Raw genomic sequence first — 25300 nt, 5'->3', positions numbered from 1 at the left:
TGTGCCCGGGGCGATGCAGGCGGTGGGTGGCACAGGCGGGTTGCAAAGCCAGGTCTCTGACTCCCCCTGTTGCTTTGCCCACTGGCTCACGCCACCTCCTCGGGAGCCCAATCCCGCTTGGATGCAACGTCCCATGACAGCAGCAGGAGGACTTGCTGCTGACACCAAAGCTGAGCTTGCTTCTTTCATTTATTTGTTGTGTTTGCAGCCACCTTCTCATGCTGACCAATAGCCCTGCTGATAACTAGAGTGGCCCTGGAGCAGCATCCCTGGGCCTCCAAGCACTCGGGCTCCAAAAAACTGTTCCTGCCTGGATCATTAGCTCAGGGTGATGTACATGCAGGCCCTGGAGGACTCCAAAGCCACCCACTTCCAGATCAAGGCAATCTGAGAAAGGTCTGGCTCATCTCCCACCAAGTCCAAGGAGCTGAGAGGGAGAAATGCTCAGGGGAACGAGGATGGGTTAGTCCCGAGCCTGAGCTGTGCATGCTCTTGCATTTCCTAAGTCAGTGGCTTCTTAAAAGAATACAGTGAGAACAAATGACAATTTGGATGTCCTTGGGAGATACTGGGGATTTTGCTATTTACTGCTGCTTAATCAAACCAAGGCAGGCCAGGGGATCAGAAGGCAGTTTTAAAAGGCAACACTCAACAGCATCCCAAGCACATTCACAATGCACATACAAATATACAAGTTGTCTGTATTAAAAAACATTATCTATTGTGTTGTATGCATGCAGGTGGAAGTGAGCACTGACCAGATCAAGACTAAAAAAAAAAAATCTTTATTTTGAGGTCCACTATGAAGTTGTGCAAGAGGTGCAGCCTCTTCTTCTTCTTGTAGGCAACATATATTAGAGCACAGTCCCAAAACTCCACCACAGACAGGTTCAGATTTCTGACCTGCTGCTGCTAAACATGTTGTCCCCTTGCTCAGAGCCTGTGGCAGAAGAGCAGCAGAGGCAGCAGGGGCTGAGTGCCCTGTTAGTGCTGCTCTTGGAGGAGAGGCAGGCCCAAACAGTATCAGCAAGAGAGAGAGCTGCAAACTCTAGGGAAGTGACACCACCTGCATATGGAAGGATTTAGGCACATCACACCCCTGTGTGGGGAGTCACATCAGCTTCTGAGGGCTGCATTTCTCCTCCTCTTCCCAACTAATGTAGTGGTGTTCTCCCCAGAGCTTCAAAACACTGAGGTGTTTTTACTCCTTACATCACCCTCAGGGTTTGGTGTCCCCCAGCTTTGCTGAGAAAGCAATGAACTTCAGATCAGAAAAGTGAGACTCTCTTTCAGACATCTGCCCACGAGGACAAGGACTGGGTGCAAGAACACAGCAGGTCCAGCCTCCAGGTCAGTGAGCACTGAGGGGCTTCAGCTGAGCCCCTGTAGCATCTTCCCTGTGTGGTTTTTTTTTTTTTTTTTTTGCTTGTGAGCTCCCCATGACCCTCCAGATAAATTCCAAGGGAGATGTTTAAGGGCTGCTCTCATTTGCCCTCTTCCCCTCAGCCCTGCGGAACTCTTGATATGAGGTGGGACCCAGGACTTCCAAAAACAGCAGTACCTGGCAGCAGGCTGTTGATAGCAGCCTATTTCAAGGTCTGGCTTTATCAGGGAGGGCCTGGAAGTGCTCCCAGGAGCACAGGGCACGCTGCACATTCCAGGCACAGTCGCCTTGCCCTGACCAGCAGTGCTGCAGGATGCCTGGTCCCAGGACAGAGATCACACAGCACCAGCTTTGGTGTTGTTCACTGGCTCAGTACAGAGGTGCCAGGACATTTGGCACCTCCTGCTATGGTTAGCAGGTCTCAGTAAATCCCTTCTGGCCTCAGTTTCCTGTAACTGTTGTGGGTTTTTTTCTTGTGCAAACCAAAGGCAGAGTTAACCTGAGCCTCAAGCCAGGAGAGCTTCATCCCATTCCTTTGGAAAGTCAGCCCCAGCAAATGAAACCACTCAAGCAGTTGCTCAAGTTTGTGTTTGTTACCCAGTAATGGGAGCAAGCATTGCTCACCCGTGCATGGTGAGAAGTGCTCCTGTTCCTTCCAGATTTCTTCACCAAGATCTGAATCTTTTTCCTTTAGATTTTTGATCAGTTTGGGTTATGAAAGCAAGTCTTGTTTCAGGTGAATGATGCTCATGACAAACAAGGAATAATCATTTGCTGGTGCCCTGGAGGACCAGGCTGGAGGACCAGACCCTCAGATTAAGGTACAGTGTAGAGCCTATTTCTGTTCATCTCTTAACTATTCTCAGTTATTAGGGTCTTTCTAGAAGCCATAATAAATGAATGTGAAATAAGCAGCTGTTTTGAACATATTCATAACACTGGAAAGCAGTAGGAGAGCTATATCTAAGTCCAAATCTAGAGAACGCTCCTGCTTAGGTTTTACCAGAACCACATCCAGTGAAAGAAGTGCTTCCTGTCCTGCAAGCTCTACTTCCAGCACAGGCACCAGAAGATCCCATGTTTCAGGATCCAGGTCTCCACCCTGTGAAGCTCGTGCAGAATCATCATGTATTTAATAAGCACAACCTCTTCCAAAATCCAAGATGTCCCTGCAAACACAGCCTAAAGCTGAGCTGATTAGAATCACTTGATCAAGAGATCACTTTGATCAAGAGATGGTGGTATTTTGACCTGGAAGCACAAGACAATCAGAGTTTCAGAACAATTTCCCACCCACCCTGCAGAGACTTTGCCCAGATCACATTTCCCCAGTTCATTGGGGCATGGAACAGCACCAAAGGCTGGTGGATGCCAAGCTGTGTCACCTCTGATGGCTCTTCTCTTTCCAAGCAGAGTATCATGTCATCAAAGGCAACGAGGCTGGCACGACAGAATTTGAGAATCCCACTTTATAGCTGGTAGAAATTGAATCCAAACAAGTCTGTCAGTAATGATATATTCCAGGTAATGCAGGATTGAAATCTCCTGGCTCCAAGTCTCAATCTTATACTTAAGCAACGCTCTGATTTGTCAACTTTCACAATTTATGGACTTTGCAATACTTAGTAGATGGTGAGAGTGGGGAAGTAGGCAAAGGAGTTACAGCCACAACTTCCTGCTCAACTTCATTCTTAAGTTCCTGGTTTTAAAACACAGAAATAAATTTGGAGACACTGAAGGTCTCCAAGCCAGAATATATATATAAATTTGGGTGTATCACATCTATCTATCTAGCTGCATTTTATTTCAAATCTGGTGTTGCCTCATGCTCTCCAAGCCTTTGGGTCTGATAGCACTTTGTGCAACAAGGCACTTCAGGAAAATAAACAAGGGTATAAAATAGGTGCTGTTTTAGAAATCAAACTAATAAATGGTCTACAAATTCAAGAGAATATTTGTCAAAGCTGCCTCTGGGCTCAAATTTCCATAAACTCAAAATTAGGCTTCTGAATTAATTTTCTAGACTATTGCAGTATAATCAGTAAAGCTAATAGCTGATTAAAAAAAAAAAAAACAACTTAGTATAACTCAAGTTAGAGACACATTTCACTGACCTAAAAACAACCCCCCCCCCAAAAAAAATAGCATACAAATGCATTTCCTAAAATCAGCACTGTAAAAGCACTTCTGTTTTTAAGGAATTCAAGCGAATTCATTCTACATCCCTGTGTAACACAGGCAGGATTTCCAGAGCATCCAGCTCCTGGCAGCTCTCAAGACTGGCAGCACAGACCATTGCAGGGCAGGTTGCTGGAGACCCCAGCTCCACACCAGTTTGTCTGCATACAAACTGCATTTTGGTGGATCCATAATTAGCACAAAGCAAATGGCTCCCCGTTGTAACAAATGGTTTTCAGCTCAGTTATCACCCATAGCAAGGACCAGAGGAACCTTCAAGGGCTGTGGGAAAGGAGGCAGAAAAGGGAGAGAAGCCTTCTTGAAGTGCCTTTTATTAGCTGCCACCCTCAGCCCTGGCCCAGGAAAAATCCAAAATGTTTGTTCTCCCAGACAAACCAAATCAACTTTGGGATTTTTATTTGTTGCAACATAACAAGGTGTTGCAAGAAGAAAAAACACTGGGCTGCTCAGCTCATTCTGCCTCTTAAAGCTTTGGCCTAAAACAGAAATTTGAAAGGCTAATGGTGGTCTTCCTTCAGTCCTGACTATAATGAGTGTTTAAATGTTCCAAAAACTTGTATTTTTGCAAAATAACAGGAAGCACAAAGAGAAAGATGAGTTATACTTTATTTTTCAAGCCCTACCCAGAGGCAGTTTGAACTGTAACTATCCCAAGATTAGCTGATGTTAACCACTTGGAACTAAAAGTCCAGTTCCTAAATATCTGGATTTATATCTCCCCATCAGTACAACAACAGTAACAGCAATTCCCTCCTCCGTGGCAAGAGGCACAGCCAGGCTGGGGTTCACTCACCTGGAATAGCACAGTCAAAATACTGAGGCCAGACCCTACTGATCAAACATATTTCTTTATTCATTTATATAAAATATTTATTTAAATGTATAATATATATTTACATATATTATCTATTATGTTTTCATATGTAACAAGTATTTATATTATGCAATCTGAATATATTATTTGATATTATATATACATAATATATCAAACTTTCAGCTTACACAGACGGCTGCTCAGAACTGTCCTGTGTGCTCAATCTCTCCCTAAGCTGTGCCAATGCCTCCCACCTCCCTGTCCCTGCACACCTCCTGCACACTGGTACCAGGAGCAGGGCACAGCAAGAGAACTCTGCCCTTCCCTCTGGGGAGCCTTTTCCTTTTACCTCCCCACTCCAGTGACATTTGACCAATTGTGCTCCTCTTCAGTCCACGTGCAGAGAAGGGAAAGTTATTTTTCACAGAAGCACAGAATGGTTTGGGTTGGAAGGGACCTTAAAACTCATCTTATCCCATAGGTGAGGACACCTTCCACCAGACCAGGTTGCTCCAAGCCTCATCCAGCCTGGCCTTGAGCACTTCCACGGATGAGGCAGCCACAGCTTCTCATTTTAGTTGAGTCAGGAGGACAACTCTTCACCAGTGGTGATGCAGCCAAGGCTGGACACTGCTTTGCCTCCTGGCAATGCATTTTAAGAGCCATTCCTTAAACAACCTGCTCCTTTCATTGTCTGTCTCCCAAATCCACCAGCACAGCTACAACACTGTCTCCCCTCCTGGGCTCCCACTGGGTGTCACTGACCCACCCAACAGAGCTGTCACAACTTTTCTGAGCAGCCACTTCTACCAGCAAAGAGATCACACTCACAAATCACTGCCTGGAAAGTCTGTGTGGTATGTGGCTTAATTTTCTTTTCCATAATATGAAATCCAATCTGAAATGCACAGATTAGTTTACTAATCTGTGTAAATCCTATTAATAGCACTTACGCTGCTGTGCTCCCATTCACATTCTAACAAATCTGCTTGGACTGGCTTGGTTTTCCCTCATCTCCTGCAAGATCTTCACACCTGGTTGCTGTCACGTCTTCACAAAATAGCTGGCCACAAATGGAAACTTGTGCTTTGCAGTCATCTCTCATATTTTAATTCGTGTCCCATGGTCCATCATGTTCTGGATCAAAGCATTAGTGCTGTAAATCACCGTGGTGCCATCGAAGCTAAAGGGATTATACAAACGATTACACAGCTCCAGTGGGGAAGGGCAGAGCTTGTACCCTCCTCTCCCCCAGCATCTGTGCCTGCTCCAGTTGCATCCTGCCCCTCACAGCTCCATTGGCACCCCAGTGACTCCATCCTGCCCTGGGCAGCTGGCCCAAAACTGGCCCAAATACCAGCAAAGGACCTACTTGTAGGGAGGAGCTGATGGACCATCTCTGGAGCCACTGGATGTGTTCACAGCAGCCCCACACACATCCCCTCGTCACCCATGGGTTTAGGGTGGCACACCTGGCACCAGGGCTTGTGCCAGCCAGAAGGAGCAGCCTCACTGGCAGCTGGGTGGGCTACAATCCCCTGAGCTCAATGTGGGCTCTCCAAGAGAATGCACCCTGTGTTCTGCTGTAGAATAAACCATTCTCTGCTTGAAACAACAATATTTACTTTTCCTGTAGTGGACTCCAGTGGCTCCCTATGTCACACTCACAGTGAGAGGGGTCAGAATCAGGAGAGGAGGAGAGCAGGGCTTGCATGCCTGGCTCCAACTTCCTAATTAAGCTGTGCATTAATTAGCTAATCCACCTCCACCCTCTGTCCCTTGCACTTCGTTTCAGCACCGTCCTGGAGTCCTTGTAACCGAGCACCTTCCACAGCCTCAGGCTGTCCCACAGCATGCCAGCACCGTGCAGAGCCAGGGCCACGCTGCTCCCCTGAGCTGAGGAGTCCTTGCCCTTGGGCCAGGCTGGAATTTGCCAAAGCCAGCCCTTGGGAAGGGCTCTGAGCTGCTGCCACTCCTGAGCTGTGCCCTTGCCCTCTTCCGGCACCTGCCAACGCATTCCACGCCGTGTGCCAGGCAGGGGAGGGTGGATGCAGGATAGGAAGAACCCCTGCCAGGAAAGATGCTCCCCAGAACTTACCAGATGGAAGGTTTTAATGGAGAACAGAACATGGAAACTCTCAGGTGATGAAGGGAAAAAGATCCACTCTAGATTGTCCAAAGGAAAGGATTTGAGTTAAAACTGCTTTTACACAAGTTCACGGTAGGACAAACCCACTCATGGTCTCCCTGCCAAGGGATCCCTGCTCCTTGCATGAGTCTGCTGGCTGCTTGATTCCCACCATCCAGCTCTCTCCAATTCCCAGGGCCAAGCCCTGAAGTGCTTCCACTAACCTCAATAAAAAGGCCAGACCTACAGTGCCAAGACAGTTCCAGCACAACCTTGGATACATTTCCAATGGCTTTCCTACCAGAGTGTGAAACAAATTATTAGCATAAAAGATTTGTGGCTCTTCTTTTTCCTTCCCTGAAGCTGAAGGTAGAGGCAGCTGAACTGCCTCTACCACCCATCCAAAAGCATTTGGATTTTCTCTCATCACTGTAGAAACTTTTCAAGGTCAACAGTGCTTCACTTTCTCCTAGTTTCCCCTAAAATGGTTTTAAAGTTTTAATTACCTGAATAATTCATGGTGGTTTATTTGAGTGTTAGCTCAGGAATTGTTTGTAATACCTAGTTTTGTGGAAGAAATATTTTAAAAGCGTTACCCACACTGAAGAAATTTTCCCCAAATTCTCTTTTACAAGGGGTTCTTACCTGTTGCCTGTGTTAAAGCTTGCCTGTAAAACAGCTCTTTGTTTACAGACCTTTAATCTCTTGGTAAAGGTGCCAGTTGTGAGATATTAAAATGCCACAAAGAAAAAAAAAATTAAACCAAAAAAAAATAGGAATTTTCAGAGTGAGAGAGACAACCAGCCAAATACAATATGTGGCCAGACAGAATCAGAAGTGCTGGCTGCAGAACAAACCCAAGAGGCATCAGAAAAACCGCCCCAGCCACAGTGGGAAAGGTTCACCAGCAAAAGGAATGTACAAAACAAAATAGGGGAAAGATCCCCCCCTTCCTCCTCTACCTTGCTCCCAAAACATCATCTGACACCGATGCCTCTGGTGCATGCAAATGTGCCACTTGGGAAGGGCAAACACGAATTTTGCCTTTGGTGTCCTGCCTGCCCCATCCTCTGCAGGCAGACCTTCAGAAAAGTGGTGCTTGAAATAAAAAAGGGTGAGATAAGAGAAGGGGAACAGCCCATCTCAGCCCTTTGTACTTCCACAGGGCTCCTTTGTAAAATGAGTGTGACTTCTATCACCCTTGCTGCAGAGCACCATGTGCTGGAGACCTTGTCCCATCATCAAGCTCCTGTGTGCTCACAGCCAGCCTGTGCTCATTTCCCCCCTCTTTCCTCTTGGATGTGGCTCTAGGGGACAGTCACCATCCCTCTCTCACCCTGCCTTTTCTGCACAGCCTGAGCAAGCTGTGCTAGAGGTTGGCCTGCAAACAGTTCCTTGTCCTGATGTCAAAACCTGTGTCCCATCATCAGCTGGGACACAGCACACCCTGCTGCTGCCCCTCTGGTTGTCTGCACCCAAGGGGCTCATAATTCACCTTCTCCTCCCTGCTGCTCACAGTCCTTGAATGAACATGCTGGAGAGCTTAGCTCTGCTAGGAAGATACATCCAAAATGTGAACTTAACTCTCAGCTGCTCTTCAAACCCTGCCCAAGGACACACTCATGAGCTCTAGCTCTGGTTGCTCATTCTCAGGCACTATCAGGGCTTTCTGCCCCTGCCTGTCCCCAGGACAAAGGTTTCTGCCTCTCTGTGGTCTTGGCAGAAGTAGTGATGTGTCCCCTCCATGGTCATTGCAGAGTTCAACCTGCTGCACCAGTGCACTCGGCAGGAGCAGGTGACTTCAGCCAGGACATCAGATCACAAATGTGGTTACAAAGGGTTCTGCTATGGGGGGATCATTTGGAAGGATAAGATGGATAAGCAGGAGAAATCACCTCTGAAACCTCGTGAAGGCTAAAATCCTAGATCAGCCCTTGCAGCCTGGCTCATCCCAGCTTTTGGCTTCAGAAATCCAGAGCTCAATTTCTGCTACAAAATTGTAATGTTTGATTTCTGCAACTTGCTGCAGCACCTCCTGCTTCCACACACCAGGATGTCAAGGAAATACTGGCATTGTCTGGTGTAATTGTGCTCTAGGGGCAGCAACAGAAAAATTGCTGTACAGTTTCCTCCACTTCAGCTGTGCAAAACCCTTTTTCACCTCCCTGGAATGTAAGTTTTCTATCACTCTCCTCTGTCGCCAATGCTCAGTTACACAGGACCCCATCTTTAGGGAAGCATCACAGTGTTAAAACTGCCTTTCAAATGTATTTTAATGCAAGTATTTATAATTCATACCGGAAGCTGTGTAGAGGATCACAAGTCCTGGCCCTTGGTGTCTCCCAGTCCTCCAGGCACAAACACAAATGAGCTGCCAACACACTCCTCAAAGCTGCATCCTGCAGCTCAGTGATCCTGTTGAGGTCTGCATGCTTGGAAGGAAATTATAGGGGTGCCAGCAGCAGCCATGACCACGTTGTCTTTAAAGCTGAGGAATGCCTTGGAAAGTGATTGTGTACAAAAATAATCATAAAAACCCCCAAATTTTTCATGCCATCCTCGTGCTCAGCCTAACAACTTTGCCAAGCACCCATCTATTACGAGTGATGGTAAAAATAAGTTTCTACTACCACAACCTTACCTCAAGAAGTGCAACCCCACCTGCATTCACAGATGTGCTTTGGGAATTAAATGGAATTGCTGGAAATCTCCCAGAATTGAAGGAACTTCACTTGAACATGAGAAAAAGGGGAGGGGAGAAAAACACAATCAGTAGATTAGACACTGTGATCTGATCCACTCGAGGCACAAAGGACATTAAAATAGAACTGAAACTCAAATTTGATGAAGCCAAGAGAGAGCAAAGCTGGTTGTAATTAACCTACAAGATTCACAGGCACAAATTATCACAGGGGCCAAGAGCTTGTCCCTGAAAGTGTGGAAATACATACATTTATACACACACCTGAGCAGATATAAATATATGTGTATAACTGTGTTCTCTCAGGGCTGAAAAGGACTTGACAGCACCATTCAGTCTTTCCCCCAGCTCCAAGACAAGATCAAATAGACGTCGGTATTTTCTGACAGATGTTTGTCTAGACCTGTTTTTAAACAGAGAATCTCCCACCTCCCCAGGCAATTTATTCCAGCACTTCCTTTTCTTCTTCAGCTTCATACACACACGCACAGGTACCTTTATCTCAGAAGGTGAGCAGAGCAGCCTCTGATGCCTTGCACATCAAAAGGCTTTGTGAAGTCATTTCTCATGGCAAGACCTTTCTTGTGGATGACGTACGAGCCCAAAAGATCCCATCGTGACCTGAGGTGACAGGCTGGGCTTGGGGGACAGCAGATGGGGCAAGGGGGGCAAATGGGGAAGGAGGGGATAATTCAGTCTTTTCCTTATTAACCCGTCAGATTTTTCTGCTGATAAGAGAGACCAGCTTTGTACACTCCATTTTTAGACTCAGGCGCTAAGTTCCTTTCTTTTTTGATGGAATAAATACACTTTTGGCTTCTTCAGCAGCCACCTCAGAAGAGATGCTGTCCTGTCAAACTTCAGTAAGGCAGAGGAAGGGATGAGGAATGAGGCTGTGCAGCTGGAATATGTAAATGGCAGGATGGAGAGTAGCACTTTTCCAGCCACGCTGGGTATCTATTACCTCCACTTTTGGACTGACAATGCACCAAATGTTTCATTGCCTGGGGCCTTACAAAGCTGACCAGCTTTTATAGCCAAAAGCACTAATGTAGAAAGGCAATTGGGAATTAATTATTTAATGTGGTTCTCATTGGTAGAAAGCTTCCACCCCTCCTGCATCTCAGCTACCATTATACATATGTTGCTTTTCTTCAGACTACAGTGATTAGACAGCAGAGGAAAATGATGGCTAAGTTCTGTTCCCACTTGCAGTGAACTCCATTTAAATCAGCAGATTTGCATTCAATAACCAAGGACACAGTTTAGCCCCGTGCTAGGAAAACATTGTTTATGAAAAAAAACATAAATAGATTGCAGCATCTCAAGTTCTGAAAATAAGCTTTTTCATACGTGTGCTCCCAAATTCCCTCTATGGAAGGCAGAATAGTCCTATCTAAAAATTAAAATCCATGCGAGTAGCCCTATTTGTAGGAAATTACATCAAGCTCCCTTTAATTTGGCTGTTTGGATGCCTCACTGGAGCAGACAGAAAGGTGTATCCCAACTCCTGCATGCTGGTTCAGCTCCAACTTCTCCTGAATTCTCAAGATAAGCATCTATTTCATTTAGAACCTTTTTAGTTGTGACCTGTGAAGAAGCAAATGTCCTTTTGAAGATCTCCCTGCAACAGCTGCATGCCAGAGACTCTTGGCCAAGTTACTTGAACAGCTTACGGATCAGGCCCCATGTATTTAAAAAAACAAAGTGCAAAATAAGATGCTGCAGCAGGGCTGAGAAGGGGCATGAACTTACCTGTCAGTTGTGATACGTGGGAAACTGGTAACTTCTTCCCTGCAGTCAACACCTCCAGAATCATTCCAGATGAAGCTCCTACAGGATCCTGCTGAAATTCAATGCAGTGAATGACACCAGGAATTAATTTATTGCAGTGTGTCATATTTTTCCAAATACAAAATATATTGGGTTTGCCTCTTTTTTTTTTTTGGTTTTTTTTTTTTTTTTGGCCCTTCAGGATGAAAGATATATGGCTGTACAGATGTGCTTTTTCTAAGATTCAGTGGCATGAAACCTGAAATGCCCCAGCAAGATTCAGGAGTGAGTTTTAATCACCATGGAAGCACGACACTTTTGAAGGTCTATGAAATTATACACCCAGCTCTGAGAAGGGTAAACTTATCCGTCTGGAGAGATCTGCTGATAAACAGAGACAAGTCATTTTCTCCTGGAAAGCTGCATTATACGTTGTTTGAAAAAACAATCAGATGTTAGAGACAGGTTTGTGCTGGGAAGAGAAAGGAGCAAAAAAAAAAAACCAGCGCCGGGAGAGGCTTTCTGTAAGGGAAAAGGGAAGGCGGTGTGAAAGTATTCCCTGCAAATTCAGGAGATGGAAGAGAAGACGGGCTGAGCATCTCTCAGGGCCAGACAGAGCAAGGCTGGCGACGACAGAGGCATATGGAGACCCACCCAGGGCGCAGACAGACCGGAGGACCCCCAGACCTCGGCTTACGCAAGGTGACCTTTCCCCTCTCTAAAATTTCAAAGCTGGCGTTGCCGGCGCTGAACAGACTGTGTGCCATATGTAACATGACCTCAGCTCTGCTCTGCCAAGCCACTGATGGCATCACTAATGAGAGGTGAAAGGTCCCCTCCTTGCAGCCAGCTTGGAAAGCCACCAGGGCGGTGGGTGTGGGATGGGCCCCCCCAGCACTGGATCGCTGAAGGCAGGACCCCACTGCCCCACAAGCCCATATTCCCACACGTGGGGGCCCCCTGACCCGCCACAGGCACGCACACCCATCCAAAAGGGTCATGGTGCCTCTTCCCTTGGCACAGCTGAAACTGGCACGGTCCCCCAGCAATGGAAATATTTGTTCAGTACCCGAATGCAAAGCACACAGGGAAACAGAGCCTGGGATGTAAATCCTGTCCCCAATCCAGCTGCCACCCTGCAGCACCCTGCTCCCAGTGTGGATCATGCATTGGCCAGGTGGGGAGAAGGAATTGTGCTGGGGGACAGCACACAGGGAGGAGAACCCTCAAAGTGCCTGCCTCGATCCGGGGAGGACATAAAATGTAATTTATATTTTTTTCTAAGCATTTTGCACGGAAATCATTACAATAATGCATTGGGGGGGGGGGGGGGGGGGGGAATCACCCACCAGCCTAGCTGCCTTTTTTTTTTTCTTTTTTGTAGTTCCTTTTTTAAATAAGGGGTTTTTTTTTCAGTTTTCCCGGTGTCCAGCGCCCCCGTCCTAGCCATCCCCTAAAGCAGGGACAGACGGGACTCACTTGCATGAACTCCCTGCCCCAGACACACGTGGGGACGGTCCGTGTGAGTGTGGGTGGGTGTCACAGATGCTGGTGGGGGGTGGACGCGTGGGTAGGGTGGGAACCCGGGTGGGTCCGTGCACGCAGGGCTGCGGGAGCGTTCACATGTTCGGTGTGAGCACACAGGGGTGCGGTGTGTGCCCACGGCAGTGCACGCAGGGTGTCTGTGCCACTTGAGGAGCTCTACGAGACCTCCTGCCTTCGGGGGAGGGGGAGTGTCGCACACACGGGTGGGCAGTGCCCACGGGTGGATTTTGGGGTGTGGGCACAGGTAGGGGAGTGAGCACGTCGGTGGGGGCGCACACGTGGCGTGTGTGGGGTGACACACGGGTGGGTGTCACAGGGCGGGTGCGGGCGGGGGCTGCTGTGCCCGCACCCCCAGCTCAGCCCCGGCGCCCCGGGGGGATCGGCCGGGCTGGAGCCGCCTCCCCGAGCGCACGGCGCGGAGAAGGCGCCCGCGGTTTGTTTCGCTTCTGCGAGTGACTCATTCCTGGCAGATGTGGCACCGCTGAGGTGCAGCGGGGACCCACCCACGCCCTCAGTACAAACACGCCACCCGCGGCCGTGCTGCTGCCTCCCCACGCAGGGCCAGACCCCGCGGGGAAGGGGCTGCATTTACCCCTCGCTGCTCTTCTGCCGGGGATTCATTTTTACATCGCATCCGGCGCTGAGATATTCAACTATTCGTTCCAAATATTATTCTGCCCCTCGTCCTCAGCACACCCTCATCTCATAGGGGCGCAGGCGAAGCTGCCCACGCGTGTTGGGTCGCGCTGGGACATATCCAGCTGCCGGCCGAGGAGTGGCTGCAGAGGGGCAGCTGGGGCGTGTTTTTCTCCCACGGAGGAGCCGCATCCCGAGGGAACATCCTGCCGGCTGCAGAGAAGCAGCACTCGACCCCGCGGCAGCCCCACGCCTGGTTTGGCCGCAGCCTAATTCCTGCTGCAGTATCCTATTTTTTTTTTTTTAATTGTAAAAATTAAGAAAGAGGCAGAAGCTGCGGCTAACATTGCCTCGCGTTACGGCAAACGCTATTACGCTGGGAAAATAGAGAAAAAACAACGTCGGGAGAAAGCGAATCTCAGCGCTAACACCGCGCGGCCGCTGCGCGCGTCCCTGCGCGCCCGCGGGGGGATCGCACCGCCCCTTCCCCCCCTCGGCGTGGGGATCCCACCCCCGCGGTGGGGCTGCAGCGGCGCTCAGGGGCTTTGGGGCGGTGCGAGCAGCTGGGGATGGATGGGGATGGGTGGGGGGGGGTCTCCCCCTTTGAATGGGGGGGCTGCAGCTGATGGGGGGAGCTGCGCACGCCGGGTACCCGAGGGCCGTGTCACGGACACGAACGCGCGGGGGGAGGCAGCACAGCCCGTGCCGGCTGGAAGGCGAGCCGAAAGGCTTCCGTGCAGAAAAGGAGTTAAACCCCGCCGTTGTCCTTTGATTTAGGAAATGGCTCATCCAATTCAGTTCCAGATTATTCAGGGGCAGGCTGCCTCGCTCGCTCCCTCTCTCCCCACACCAGCCCAAACATCTTGAAGTAATCAGCAGCTGAGAACGGAGACGTCCCCCTGGCATCTCAGGTTAAAGAAGGAGGTCCAGGAAAATGTGGTAGAGCCATTACAAGAAACCTGAGATGCATTCATCAGAGACTCCAATTGCCATCGCATTAGGATTGATTAGAGACCAGCAGTACCGTAATGACCCGGAAAGCGGGGCATACGGGGATTATTAATATCAGACTTCTCAAAGGAGGGAAAAAAAAAAAAAAAAAGTGAGGAAAAAAACGGAGGAAAAGAGGGAAGAAACAGGAGGGAAAATTTAAAAAACAAAAGCACATCGCAGTGCTGCTGCTTGGAGGCAGACTTACCTGAGAGCACAGGCACTGGCAAGCCGCACGGACGAGAATCTATCAAACTTCTGGGAAACAAAAGCAAACAAATATGAAAAAAATCGCCTCTGAACCCCCTGAAGTCGCCTGCTCCCATGCACGGCTCGCACAGAGACTCCCAAGAGACTCCCACCGCTGCTGCCACGGGCCGGGCGGGCCACGGTTCGGGGGTCCCAGCCGGGGGTTCCCCCTCCGGGGCCAAAGGACGCCGGTCCCCAGGCTGCAAGGACAAGTTAAAGAGCCACCAAAGAGGAGCAAGGAGAGACCTCGGTGGCTCGTCTCCTTCTCAGTTCCCTGCGCCAAAACAAATCAGCCCCTCCTGGTCTCGGTTTAAATGTAGCTCACTGGATAATTAACTCCATCTTTCCAGCCCTGCTTTAACTGTTTATTTAGTGTCACCCCGTATTACCATCACTAGCACTTTCCTCTGAACGGGAGGAGCTGGAGGGTTTCACCTCCCAAAAGGAAATTCTTCCTAGCTTTAAAGAATCAGCATCCAGGAGGTACATTAGCGAAGAGGGAAGGGGGGGGGGGGGACGGGATCTGGGGGTGCCATGGCAAAAGCAGGAGGAAATAAGGGTGGAGGTGGGGGGACAGGGACAGAAAGACGTATCGGCCCTCGGAGAGAAGAAAACAACGCGTGATCACCTCTAATCCTTTGAAAAATGTCCCGGTAAGTGCGCGAAGAAAGAACCCTTTGTGCCTTGGGGATCGGCCACATCGGGAAGGCCTTATCCTCATCCTTATCCTGCCCCAGCATCCCGGCCCGGCCCGGCCCTCCTCCGGCAGCGCCGGCCCGGCCTGACCCCGCTGGGTGCGGGGGGACCCCCTCGCCGGGCACCCCCGGGGCGCGGGGCCCGGGCAGGGACGCGGCCCCCGCCCCGCGGACACCGGCTTTGTTTTTACAGGTGTCGGGAGGGCAATTTACTAACAAGTAATTAAAGGTCGCACCGGTTTGCAAGCGAGCCGGGCCAGAGGCTCCTGCAAGACAAGAGCGGTGCATATGGAGAGGGGTTTGTTCTTCCTCATTAAAAAATAGAATAATAAAGCAGGGTGGGGAGAGAGGGGGAGAAAGAAAATACAAATCCTTTATTGTTGGGGAATAAGCCGGGAAGCTGGCTGTCTCCCTGCGCCTCGCATTCGGCGGGGAAGGCGGCGCGGATCCGGTATCACGTTGCAGATCCTCACTCGAGATAACGAAATGCGATCTATTTTTCAGAACAGCAAGTGGATGGGAAAGGAGCCTCTACAACACAAACCTCATTGACTTAATGGGTCGGTTTTGGATTTCGCCTTCGAAATGTTCGGCAAGTGGCAGCGTTGTGTTTCTGCCCCGCCAGTTCCCAGCCTCCAGCCCGGTTCTCATCCCGACGAGAAGCGGCTCCCAAAAACCCGCTGCTGGTTTTATTTTGTTGCGCTATTTGTTCCCTCTAGACTCTCGCACTTCTAGAAAAAAAAAAAAATTAAATTTTACTTTTGACTGGGGAAGAGCTTTATTTCTAAGCTCAGAAGGAAATGGGGCATGTATTTGGTTTACTTTTTTTTTCTGCTTTGTTTTGATTTTCTGGCGAAATCGAGGAAAAACCCGCAGCGTGTTGCGTGGGCTCCATCTTCATCCCCGCCCTGCGTTGTATAAATACATCGAATAAATAAGGGAATAAATGAATTTCCCACACAAACAGAGCCGATGGGTGCCCGGGCAATGGGGGCGAGCAGCGGAGGCCCCGTTGTGCGGCCGCCACCTCTCCGCGGGCGCGGAGGAGCCAGGCCCCGGCGGCGGGGGCAGCCCGGGGAGCTCCGGCCGGGCGGGGAGCGGGGTGATGCTGCCGGGTGATGCTGCCTGGCTGCTCCTGCTCCGCCGGCAAAGGAAGCACCGAGAGGGACCGGCGGCAGCTCTGTGCCGCTGTCTTGTTCGGTGGCTTTTTGCTTATTTACATCTTCCTTGCTTATGTTTATATTTTTTGAGCGGCTCGAAACTCTCTTTTTTTGTTGTTGCTTTTGTGATTTTTCAGGGGTTAAATGGGATGGGGTGTTCTGGAAGTACATTTGCCTCTTTCCGTGGCTCAAAATGAAAGGCTCCTAATTTTTAGGAAAACTAACCCCGGAGCCTTAATGAACATTGATGCTCAGCGGTCCTTGCCTGCAGCAACTCCCAGGTAGACCCCGGCGGGTCTGTCCCCTCCTTATGTGAATTTTGATGAGAGGGAAGAATAAAGTCCCGCTCAAGAATCGCGAGGAAGGCTCCGCTCAGCCCTCGCCCGTGTCTGTCAGCTCTTCTGCCGGTCGCATCGGGATAATTTGCTTATTCCCAGCAAGAGCGGTGTTTGTTTTGGTCGGCCTTTTACAGGAGGGGAAAAAAAGAAAAAGAGAACAACTAAAAAAAGGAGAACTGTGAGGGCAGGAGAAGCCCGCTCTCGTTACAATGCCCAGGGGCTTCCCCAGTCCCGCGTTGCGTTTCTCTCCTCCTCATCCAGAAGTTACAAACCCTCAGGTCCGTGCTCTTCCCGAGCTGAGCCCCTCGTTAGAAAGAGGAAAATAAAATTTAAAATGAATAACAATAGAAATAAGGGATGGGGGAACCGACCCCTAAGCTGGGCAGGACGCTGCTCCTCCAGGACGCGGCCGCGGGCGAGCCCATGCCTTATAATTCTGCGCACTTGCTCCAGACTTTAGGGTATTAGTTGATTTTAGAGCCGGGTTTAAGGCTCCGTTCCGGTCCCCACACAGCTGCCTTGTCAATAAGGATCTGTTCCAAGTAGACATTCCTTCTGGGAGGACATTGCAGCTCTTTAAGACTTCATCTGCAACATCATAAGTACTAAAATAAAATGGCAAGGGAAAATTACCAGACACATGGTCATGGGATATGGAAGCGCCCTGACTCCAGCGGACATAGTACAGTCGCTGTACAGACTGGGTGGCAGGGGCTTAATTTAAACAGTACCGAGACGCGAAATACGTGGGAAAAACAACAATCCGGATTTAGGAAAATATCGGCCTTTCCCACGTCGTGGCGCGGGCAGAGGCTGCGGGCAGGGAGCGGGCGGGGAGCGCCGCCGGCCCCGGCTCCGAGCCCCGCGGCCGGGAGCGGGCTCCTCTTCACTTGGAGCAGTGAACTCAAATAAATCCCACTTGGTAGGTCAAATAAATCCGACTGTCTTAGTGAGGACAAACAGGTTTTAAAGAGCCCCGCGATGGCTCTTAGCACCCGCGGAACGAACTCGTTCCTGAATCCAAAGCGTTCTGGAGTGTGCTTAAAATACGGGCTTCGACTTATCTAATCAAAGATAAATACAGCCATAAAGACACTCCCAGCCCCCCGCGCCCTGCCCTTATCTCACCGCATTGTCCTCACCTCCCTGCTGACAATAGATTATCTTTGCTTAGGGAGCCTAATTGTTTTCTAATTTTTTAAATAATTGCTTTTGAGCGGGGGTGTGCAAATGAGGATTAGGCTAATTAAAGCGCCGCCGGTGGGTGCAGCGCTGCTGCCCGCTATCTGCACGGAGCTGCCCCGAGCCGCCGGGCCCCCCCCGCGGCGAACGGGGCAGAGCGAGGGGCAGGAAGGGGCGCACGGGCCCCGCGCGTTATTCAGCGCTTCACGAAAGCATTATTTATTCATCCCCAGCTCGAAGGTAATTAAATACGGGCTGCCTAGGCAGGGGACGGCGAGCGGGCGGGCGGGGGGGCAGGAGTTTTGGGGCGGAAGAAAGATGGAAGAAAGAAAGACAAGAGCCCTCCGGCAGCGGCTTCCCCGGAGATGCGCCCGGGGGCGCGGGTGGCGGAGCTCCCCCCGCGGCCGCCGGGGCCGCACCCGCGCAGAGGCGGCGGCGGGACGCGCAGCCGCGGCCGGGGCCGTGTCCGGGGCCGTGTCCCCGCCGCCAGGCCCCGCCCGCCCGTGCCGAGGCTCTGCCCGCCGGGCCGGGCTGGGCTGGGCTGGGCTGGGCTGTCCGGGCTGGGCCGGGCCGGGCCGGGGGTGCCCAATCAGCGCGGCGCGGGGGCTCGGGCGCTTTAAGCGCGGCGGCGGCGGAGCGGGGACAAAGTCCCCCCCGGCGCCGCGACGAGCATCCCCGCTCGCCCGACACACACGCCCTCGGCTGCCGCAGCGCCTCCCCGCTCTGGGGCCGGCACCGGGACCGGGATCGGGATCAGCACCGGGCCCGGGCCCGGCGGGCGCCTACCCCGCGCCCCTCCGCCGCCGCGCTCCCGCGGGGTGCCCGTCGCCTCCTCCTCCTCCTCCTTCTCCTCGTCCTCCTGCGGCCGGCGCCGCGCTCGGCCATGTCGATGCTGCCGTCGTTTGGCTTCACGCAGGAGCAGGTCGCCTGCGTCTGCGAGGTGCTGCAGCAAGGGGGGAACCTGGAGAGGCTGGGCCGGTTCCTCTGGTCGCTGCCGGCCTGCGACCACCTGCACAAGAACGAGAGCGTCCTCAAGGCCAAGGCGGTGGTGGCCTTCCACCGCGGCAACTTCCGCGAGCTCTACAAGATCCTGGAGAGCCACCAGTTCTCCCCACACAACCACCCCAAGCTGCAGCAGCTCTGGCTCAAGGCGCACTACGTGGAAGCCGAGAAGCTGCGGGGCAGACCCTTGGGCGCCGTCGGCAAATACCGCGTCCGCCGAAAATTCCCTTTGCCCCGCACCATCTGGGACGGCGAGGAAACCAGCTACTGCTTCAAGGAGAAATCCCGGGGCGTGCTGCGGGAATGGTACGCCCACAACCCCTACCCGTCCCCCCGGGAGAAGCGGGAGTTGGCGGAAGCCACCGGTCTCACCACCACCCAGGTCAGCAACTGGTTCAAGAACAGAAGGCAACGGGACCGAGCGGCGGAGGCGAAGGAAAGGTACGTGCCACCCTCCGTTCCCCGCTTTTCTCCCTGCTTCACCGTGCGGGGGGCGTTTGGGAACCCCGGGAGCTGCTCCGGGAGCGCGGCGACTACTCGGAGCCGGACGGGATAGGAGCGACGAAAACACACGGTTCCCTTCAAATCCACCCCCAAGCCGTTTTTTCTTTTTTTTTTTTTTTTTTCTTTCTTTCTTTTCTTTTTTTTTTTTTTTTTTTTTTTTTTTTTTTTTTTTTTTCTTTCTCCTAAACCGCGTTGCGTTTCGCCCTTCCGTGGAAACCCAAATGGGTTTTTCGCTCGACCTCACCTGCCCTGGGGGAGCAACGAGCCTCCACCGTCCTCTTCCAGGCCGCTCCGCCGCCTTTGTTTGCTGCCTGCCTTCCCGAGTAAACCGGGAGCGATGCGGACCCGGAGGCTCCGGGAAGCGGTCGGGATGCCGGGTCGTGTGTGGCCGGGGGTCGGGCAGGATAGCTCTGAAGCTCGGAGGAGAGAGATGCAGCTCCGGGATGGCGAGGTGGGGGGAAGCAGAGGGAGATCGGGATGAGGACGCGCCGGCCGGGCCGGGCCGGGCCGCCGCCCCGTACCGAGGCCACCCCGGCAGGCGACGCGGTGGCCTCGGTGCGAGGCGGCCGCTCGGCCCGGCGAGGCAGAGAGCCACGGAGGTCATCTCCTTCAGCTACCTCCCCACCGAGCCGCCTGGAGAAACCTCGCACCCAGCTCGTCTCCGGGCCGTACTTTCATTTTTAATTAAAAAGAAAGGAAAACCGCCCCTCAAAAAAATCCCTTCCTCCAGTTTTCCCTCCTCACCTAAATTACCGGGCTGTTGTTCAGTGTATTTGTTTGTAGGAGGGATAAAAGAAATAGGGACGATCCGTTATGAAATTATTAGGATTATTTTTCCCCCCTTGAGAAGCATCTGCTCCCACGCTGGAACTAAAGGCGAAGGATTTACGGTGGGCATTAGCACAATGCCCATCCCCGCCGCCTCGTGCCCGCCCTAACATCTCCGTGGTGGGATTATATATACTTTTTTTTTTTTTTTTTGCCTTTCCGCAGAGAGAACACGGAAAACAACAACGCGGCCACCAACAAACCGAACCAACTCTCGCCTCTGGATGGGAGCAAACCCCTCATGTCCAGCTCCGAGGAAGAGTTTTCTCCTCCCCAAAGCCCGGATCAGAACTCGGTCCTGCTCTTGCAGGGGAACCTCAGCCACGCCAGGAGCTCCGGCTATTCCCTGAGCGGCTTAGCCACATCGCAAACCCCTCACAGCCTCCAAGGCCACCAGCTCCAGGACTCGCTGCTGGGACCCCTCACGTCCAGCCTGGTGGATCTGGGATCCTAAAGGCCCTCGGCGGGCCGCCGGAGGATCGGGAGAGGAGGTTCTGCTCGGGGACAGAGGCTCTGGGTTGTACATAGAGGACAGCACCCGGTTTTACAGGTCACCCGCTGATTGTTAACGGGACTCTCGTCTCTTTTCACACAACCCCACATCGGCTCTTGCTCCAGTTCCCCCTCAGCGTCTCCCACTATCACCACGATTTTTAAATTTTTTTTTTCCACGTAGCCAAACACAGAGAGCGGCAATAACCCTCATCAGCCCTTCGAGTTCAAACGAGTTGGTCCCAACGGGAATTACAAAAAAAAAAAAAAAAAAAAAAAGAAAAGGGGAAAAAAAAAAAGAAAATAAAACCCCCAACCCCTGCTGGATCTGATTCCACCCAAACAAATCCCAGCGCCGCGGGCACGGTGGGGCTGGGTCGGCCGGCACATCCCTGCTGCTGCCTGGCCTGGTCCCCGAGGAGCTGGGACGGGGACAGAGGGAGAGAATCGCTGTACTGAGCCCTGTGGCAGAGTGGGAGGAGGGAGGGGAAGTTACGTTTACATTTTTCATATTTAGCCTTACCAAAATGATTTCGATGTAGTTTAAACAAAAAAAAAAACAAAAAAAAAACCAAAAAAAAAAAAAAAAAAAAAAAAAACAAACAAAAAAAAAAAAGAGGAAAAAAAAATAAAGAAAGAAAGAAAAAAGAGTGGAAAAAAAATATCAAAAGCTGCAGTATTAGAGTTTTACCAAGTGCCTGTGTCTGACCGCGGCCATGTGAGGCAGATACTGAGTGGGCTCCCGTGGACCCGCGTCCCCCATTTTTCTCCTCTTTGGTGGTGAAATGCATTAGGATCATAATAGTAATAATAAAAGTCGACGGCCATTTCCTCCTAAACTGCCCCGCCAGTTCTCCGTTGTCTTCTCCCGTCTGTGCCCGCTCGCCGCCTCCCTCCTCCGGCTTGCAGAGAGCCCGCGGATGACGCTGCCTGTCTCGAGTATTTGTTACCAAAAATCGCATGTGCTTTCGGGTTTATTTTCTATTGTACCTAAACAGTCTAAATTAAACAACGCTGATGGCAGAACACTCAGGCTGCGCTTTTCTTTGCAGGGGCGAGCCCGTGCCTTTCTGCCCACCCTCGCCCCCTCCCCACGGGCTGCAGCGGAGGTTCGGGGCTGCGGGGAAGCCGGTGACATAGTAAGGGAGCAGGGACGGGGACAGAGGACCCGGTTTAGCCTGCTGTGCCCCGAGGGAGCCGGACACTCTGCCGGGAGGGAGCGCCGGGCCCCGCCGCCCGCCCCGTCGGGGCCTCGCTGGTGCCGGTCCTCCCTGTTAGCGTTTTGCATCATTAAGTGCGTGTTTATTTAAGTCGCTGCCGTGTTTGTGCTCGGGGTCTTGGGCCATGGAGAAATGTCACCCTCTGCAGGAGGGTCTTGCCCGGCCGGAGCGCGGCGCGTCCCTCCCGCTCGATCCCCAGCGGGCCCCGGGGAGCCCCTGGCGGATCCCCCACCCGCGGCCGGACGGGGCAGCGGATCCGTGCCCAGCCCTCGCCCTCCTGGGCTCCGGCTGCGGAGGAGCCGGGCCCGGGCTCTGCGATGGTTTCCCTGCTCCCTCCGGACGCTTCCCGGCCGCCCCCTCGGGAGAGCCGGAGCAGATCCCGCCAGGCTTCCTGCGCCCACGACGCTTTAGGGCGGCATGGCCGGGGCACTGGGGGACCTCCCGCCCGGCCGGGCACCGCGTGGCTCCGTGGGACCAAGGGCGGAGGGCGCAAATCCCGCGCAGGGACGCGCAAACCGCGCGGGGGGCGCGCAGCTCCTTGCGCTCCTCTGCGGCCGCGGAAGGAGCCGGGGCAAGACCCGGCGTTGTGGGGGGAGCATGGACCCCCCCTCTCTTGGTGTGCATCGACCCCGACCTCGGCTGCCCGGCTGGGGAAGGGGACCGGAGGCGGGTCCTACTGCCTGACCCGCCGGGACTGCAAGGGCCAGGACAGGACGGGACGGTCCGTGCCCGTGCCCCCGGTCCGGGCTCGCCCTCTCGTCCCTTTCCGAGGACCTTCGTCACCTTCCGGGGGTCTCATCCAGTTCCACCCTGATCCCTCACAAAGCAGGGCAGTCGATCCCGTCCCCTCGGGCAGAAAAGGGGAACCCCCGGGGAAATGCAGGATGTTTTTAGGGTCAGCAGCTGCGGGTTCTATGCCTCGAGGATGGATAAGCTCCAGCTCGGTTTTTTCCCAAACCACGGGCTCAGTGAAGAGGAAGGATAAATATTGCCCGGGGCTCCAGCTCTGCGCGGAGGGAAAGCCAAGCAAGGACTCGCAAACCAGGAGTTATTTTCAAAGCAAACAGCTCAAAGGCTCTTCCTGCGTGTAGGCAGGGACAGGATTGGTTGTTGAAGGCTGGGGAAGATGCCATGGGATGCTCTCCTTACCCAAATCCCCCTTTCCAGCACACACCTACAGACCGGGGGTAGTTTCAGGTCCCCCGGCCTCAGAGCCCTACCCAATCCCCGGCTCTCCGTTTTCCCAAAAGGGAGAGGGACGAGGTTGGCAACAGGCAGGAGGTGGAAAGGAAGAATGGAGGGTGCTGAGGGCATCCCCCTGGAAATAACTCCCTGGCCAGCCGTCAGGTAGGAGCAGGGAGGCCCTGGAGCTGAGCCAGGCACAGGTTGCTGAGCTCTCCTCGATTAAGCTTGACCTCGCAGCAAGCTTTTCACAGCAGAGCCAGCCTGGGGAGGCAGCCTGAGGCTCTTTCTCACTAAGCTCTGCTTTGTATTTCCACCGGCAGGAAGGAGTTAATTCGCCCCCCCACTCCCATTCACCCCCCAGGACAGATTTCACACTGTGTCCAGGTCAGCCAAAAAAGGGGAGGAAACGAGAACAGCAGAATGATTAATTCTACCTGCTTTTCCCATGAGTGATCACCTGCTTTCGGGGTCATGAATAGCAGGTAGCTCTCTCCGTCTCCAGCTCTGAGAGCCTCATTTGTTTGGTGACAGCTGAGTGACAAGACCTGAAATCTGAGCCTTCAACTTTGCCTGATGTGTGGATAAAACCCTGGATGTTCCCTCAAACATTTCAGGAAATGAAAGTTGTAACGCGATCCCTTGTGCGCCCACATCTCCCCCAGCAACACACAAAAGCTCAAAGGAACCTTCTCGGATTAAATTCAGCCTGGAGAGGATGGAAGGAAAATGGAGAGCAGGCTGAGAAAGCTGGAACTGGCAGGCTTTTCTTCAGCACTTATTGGAAATGTCTGTCCAAGGCAGGGATTTAGAAAGGTCACCTTTACCGTAAGCGCTTCTTCCTCTGTCGGAGTCAGACGGGCAGCCCGCTGCTCCCCAGCCCATCTCCACCTTTGGGACAGCCTGGAGAGGGCTGTGGGGTGCACTTGGATTCCCCAAGCAGGAAATTCAGTGTATAAAAGCACCCAAGGAGAAAGCCAGCCCCCTGCTCTCTCCTCGTTTCATTTCCTGGGTCACGCTGAGCCAGCGCTGTCCTGTCCACAAACCACGCGTCTGCTCTGCCCCGTCCTGCTGCCAGCTCCTGCCCACTCCCCGTCCCCACCAGCCCCCCCGAGGGCCAGGTAGAGTCCCACTCTCTGCCCCCACAGTCCTGGGCCATGTGCTGGCAAATCCTCCACAGGAGCTGCTGGTGAGGAGTGGATGCTCGCTCAGCCCATGGGTTTAAGTCCAAAATTTCCAGGCCTGGCTCCCTAAAGCTTACACATCCCCAGCTGCAATTCCAGGAGCCCAGGGCCAAGATGTGGCACATTTGTGCTCTGTGTCTTTGCAAACCAGGCCTGAACAGCCAGAAAGTTGGTTTGGGAATGTCAGCAACTGGAATGAGTCCAGGTGTGTGGTACTGTCAGGATTAGGCCAAGGCATCCCAACCCCCTCTCTCCTGGTAGATGGTTTTATGGAGCTGTCACTAGGCAGCCAGTGGCTGCTTCTGTTGTTATCCAGCCTGAAGATAAAGTACTATTTAACAATTGTTTAACTATTCCTGAAGTGCTTCAGGATCCACAGGCTCTGTAAAAGAAACAGCACACGCCTCGAGATAACTCTTCACCTCTGAGCTTCTCCCTTGCTCCTGCTTTTCTCCAGACTGCAACTCACGAATGCTGCACAGGTGGAAAACCTCTCTGTCTGCCCACCCAATGTGCTTTGCTGTCAGCAATTTTGCACCCAAGGAAGAGCTTGCTGCGGGGTGACACTGCTGGAGATTGGTCTCTGTACAAGCAGCCTTCAGGGCAGGTGCTGCAACCTGCCCCGTGTCCTGAGCAGCAGCAGAACACAGAGCTTGCACATCCTGGCTGTGGCAATCCATGTCCAAGGATGGATTTTGCTGTTCCTGTTGGGCCTGAGGCTGTCAGGTTTTCTGAGGGCACCAGGTGCTGTGTGGGGAGGGCAGAGGTGGCAGAGGCCGGATCTGCAGGACCTTGGGGGCAGTGTACAGAGTAACCAGAGACACTGTCATCTTTCCCAGCTGCATGTGGACACAGTTTTAAATATGGAAATGAAGGAAAATTTGCTTTAATCTTCAGGCAGAGAGAGCAAATTACCAGGCTCCCCAGAGATTTTTAGTGCTCACCCCAACTGCAGCCTCATGCTGCCTGGAAGGAGGGCACCAGGCTGAGCCCCCATCCCGTGCCACCCTGTCTTTCCTTCCACCTGGACCTTCTACTGAGTGCAGGGACATTCCCTCTCTCCCTGTGGTTTATAGCGTTCATCCACATCTCCT

At 52.5% G+C, this 25300-nt stretch overlaps 1 protein-coding gene across 1 annotated transcript; it reads left to right on the top strand.

Moving 5' to 3' along the window:
- Nucleotides 1–18530: 18530 nt before the first annotated feature.
- SIX1 (SIX homeobox 1) lies at nucleotides 18531–21152 on the top strand. The gene is made up of 2 exons (XM_053945657.1): nucleotides 18531–19237; nucleotides 20294–21152. The coding sequence occupies exons 1-2, from the start codon at nucleotides 18678–18680 to the stop codon at nucleotides 20580–20582; spliced, it is 849 nt and encodes a 282-aa protein (XP_053801632.1). The 5' UTR covers nucleotides 18531–18677; the 3' UTR covers nucleotides 20583–21152.
- Nucleotides 21153–25300: the final 4148 nt, after the last annotated feature.

Source organism: Vidua chalybeata, chromosome 6, assembly GCF_026979565.1.
Source record: "Vidua chalybeata isolate OUT-0048 chromosome 6, bVidCha1 merged haplotype, whole genome shotgun sequence".
NCBI classification, from domain to species: Eukaryota; Metazoa; Chordata; class Aves; order Passeriformes; family Viduidae; genus Vidua; species Vidua chalybeata.
This window is presented reverse-complemented; position numbering and strand designations above follow the sequence as displayed.

Coding starts and splice junctions, on each gene's coding strand:
- SIX1 (XM_053945657.1), top strand. CDS start 18,678: ATGTCGATGCTGCCGTCGTTTGGCTTCACGCAGGAGCAGGTCGCCTGC. Junction 19,238..20,293: donor GCGGCGGAGGCGAAGGAAAG/GTACGTGCCACC, acceptor GCCTTTCCGCAG/AGAGAACACGGAAAACAACA.